At 34.5% G+C, this 2,720-nt stretch overlaps 1 protein-coding gene across 1 annotated transcript; it reads right to left on the bottom strand.

The window, feature by feature from the left end:
* LOC127900846 (uncharacterized) lies at positions 1–2,720 on the bottom strand. The gene is made up of 5 exons (XM_052436107.1): positions 2,384–2,720; positions 2,244–2,292; positions 1,686–2,122; positions 703–1,203; positions 1–603 (listed from the first exon to the last, which is right to left on the bottom strand). The coding sequence occupies exons 1-5, from the start codon at positions 2,579–2,581 to the stop codon at positions 1–3; spliced, it is 1,788 nt and encodes a 595-aa protein (XP_052292067.1). The 5' UTR covers positions 2,582–2,720.

Here is a 2,720-nt window from a genome sequence, read left to right as displayed (position 1 = left end):
TCAACCATCGTCTTCTGAATTAGAATCACCACCACCATCTGATTTTGCATCACCATCGCTTTCCGATTTTGCATCACTATCGCCATCTGATTTTGCATCATCATCGCCATCTGATTTTGCATCATCATCGTCATCTGATTTTGCAACATCATCTCCATTTGATTTTGCATCATCTTCACTATCTGATTTTGCATCACCATCACCTTCTGATTTTGCATTACCATCGTCGTCTGATTTTGCATCACCTTTGCCTTCAGATTTTGCATCACCATCGCTATCTGATTTTGCATCACCATCGCCGTCTGATTTTGTATCACATTTGCCTTCGGATTTTGCATCACTATCGCCATCTGATTTTGCATCACCTTCGCCTTCAGATTTTGCATCACTATTGCTATATGATTTTGCATGATCACCATCGTCATTCGATTTTGCATCAATATCATCCTCTGATTTTAAATGATCACCATCGCTATCTGATTGTATATCACTATTCTCATATGATTTTGTAGCACCATTTTCATTAGAATTTGCACCACCTTCGTCATCTGAATTTGTACTAGTATTGTCATTTGAATTTAAAATCGATCTACTAGTTTGAACCTATAAAGAAAAGTTAGATAAATGAGAACTATTTTCAAATTAAGAAAAGAATGAGTTACAAATTATCTAAAAACAAATAGTGTACATGAACATTATTACCATCAAAGGTGATGCAGCCACAATAGGCTGAGAATGAAATTGTTTTGCTTCTAAATATTCTATTTTTTTGGGTGAAATATCCAGTTGCTCCTGCATAACTTGGAATTTGCTCGACCCAAATTGCTCACCTTGTATAGAAGTTTTTTTGTCGTAAGGTTGGCTTGAAATGGATTCATGTACATTCTTGACACTTCCACTTACATCAACTTGGAATTTACTCGACCCAAATTGCTCACCTTGTACAGAAGTTTTTTTATCGTAAGGTTGGCTTGAAATGGATTCATGTACATTCTTGACACTTCCACTTACATCAACTTGGAATTTACTCGACCCAAATTGCTCACCTTGTATAGAAGTTTTTTTGTCGTAAGGTTGGCTTGAAATAGATTCATGTACATTTTTAACACTTCCACTTACATCAAGAGATATGTCTCTTTCTTTTCTCAATGAGACTTCATCACTTAACTCATGCAATTCGTTTGTCTTTGATATCATTTGTGCCTTAACAAAAAAAAAATGAATAAAATAATTTTACAGAAACAAAAATATGCAATAATGATAATACGCACTTTTGAAATCATAACATATAAAATAACATACACTTTCCCTATCTTTTGTACAAATAAAAGTTTAATAAAAGCTAGCCTTGGTGTGACTCTACGTTATTTATGTAACACAAACACAAATAAGCTTTTTTTTTATATCTATTCTATATATATAAGTACTTATTGTCATTTTCTTTTTATTCCATTTTAAATTTACAAGCCAACTAATTGTAGAAGAAAAAACTTCTCAAGGTATCTCCCTATCTCACTCTGCAAATGATAGAAACAGAATGATTTGTAAGTAGTAAATTGACTAATTGATTTTTCTCGTACCCTAAATCCCACCCCATGTCCCCATATTCAGGAATTTCATTTTTTTTTTAAAAAGAAACATAATCATACTATTTGACTCAGAATAATAAAAGGATAAAAATTTACTTTTTGCATGGCAAGGACCTTAGTCCAAGCTGGTCTAGCAGTAATATCTGCTACCCAAGCACTAACTCGAGGGCGTGCATTAAACAGCTGCTTGACTTGTGTCCTCATCAATAAATTAATAGTTGGAAGATGATGCATATCGACCAAGGTGAAGGAGTCAGATGCCAAGTATTTGGACTTGGTCAAACGAGCTTCATAAACATCTAAAACTTTGGCAAGCTTAGCTTTATATTCCTCTACCATAGTTGGATCGATGGTCATCCCAAACATTGGCTTTAACACAATCTCCCAAGTCAGCTTTGATGCTACAGGGTCAAATTGGTGTGCCTCCACCTCTTTCCATATTAGAAACGAGGAGTTGGGCTTGTCTGCACTTGCTAACCTAGTGCCCTTTTCCGGATACTCCATAGCAATATATTGGGTGATTGCCCTTGATTCTGAGCGCACACACACACACACACACATCAATTATTAAATGTGTAGTTACGTAAACATATCAGTAGTTAAACAAGTTAACAATTTGAAGTATTATTAATTGTAAGGTATGATTTTCTTTACCAAAGATCTTCTGGCCTCCATGTTCAAGAGTTGGAACTTGACCAAATGGCTGCATCAACAAATTAATTAATTTTTCATTAGGTATATATAAATGCTAACTAATTGAATTCTATATATCTAATTACTCATATATTACTTACATTGAGGGAGAGGTATGCCTCCTTTTTGTGTTCACCGGATGCCATGTCTACAGGAACAAACTCAAAATTGAGCTCTTTCTCGTAAAGGCAAGTGAAAACCCGTTGAGCAGCTGTTGACATAGCAGCACCATGGACCTTGATGACTCCCATTTTTTGGTCCTTTTCTTTGGATTGTTGTGATCGAAATCTAGAAAACATCACGAAGATAGATTGATATATATATATACGTATGCTACTTATACAGAATCACCTAGACATGTAAGAATTTATAACCCTGAATACTTTTTTTCACGTATATAGAATTAATGCTCTAATTATACCTTTGTTTTTAACTACA

The sequence above is a fragment of the Citrus sinensis genome, chromosome 3, assembly GCF_022201045.2.
Source record: "Citrus sinensis cultivar Valencia sweet orange chromosome 3, DVS_A1.0, whole genome shotgun sequence".
In the NCBI taxonomy this organism is placed as follows: domain Eukaryota; kingdom Viridiplantae; phylum Streptophyta; class Magnoliopsida; order Sapindales; family Rutaceae; genus Citrus; species Citrus sinensis.
Note: the sequence above shows the minus strand (reverse complement) of the source record. Positions and strands in the feature narration are given on the sequence as shown.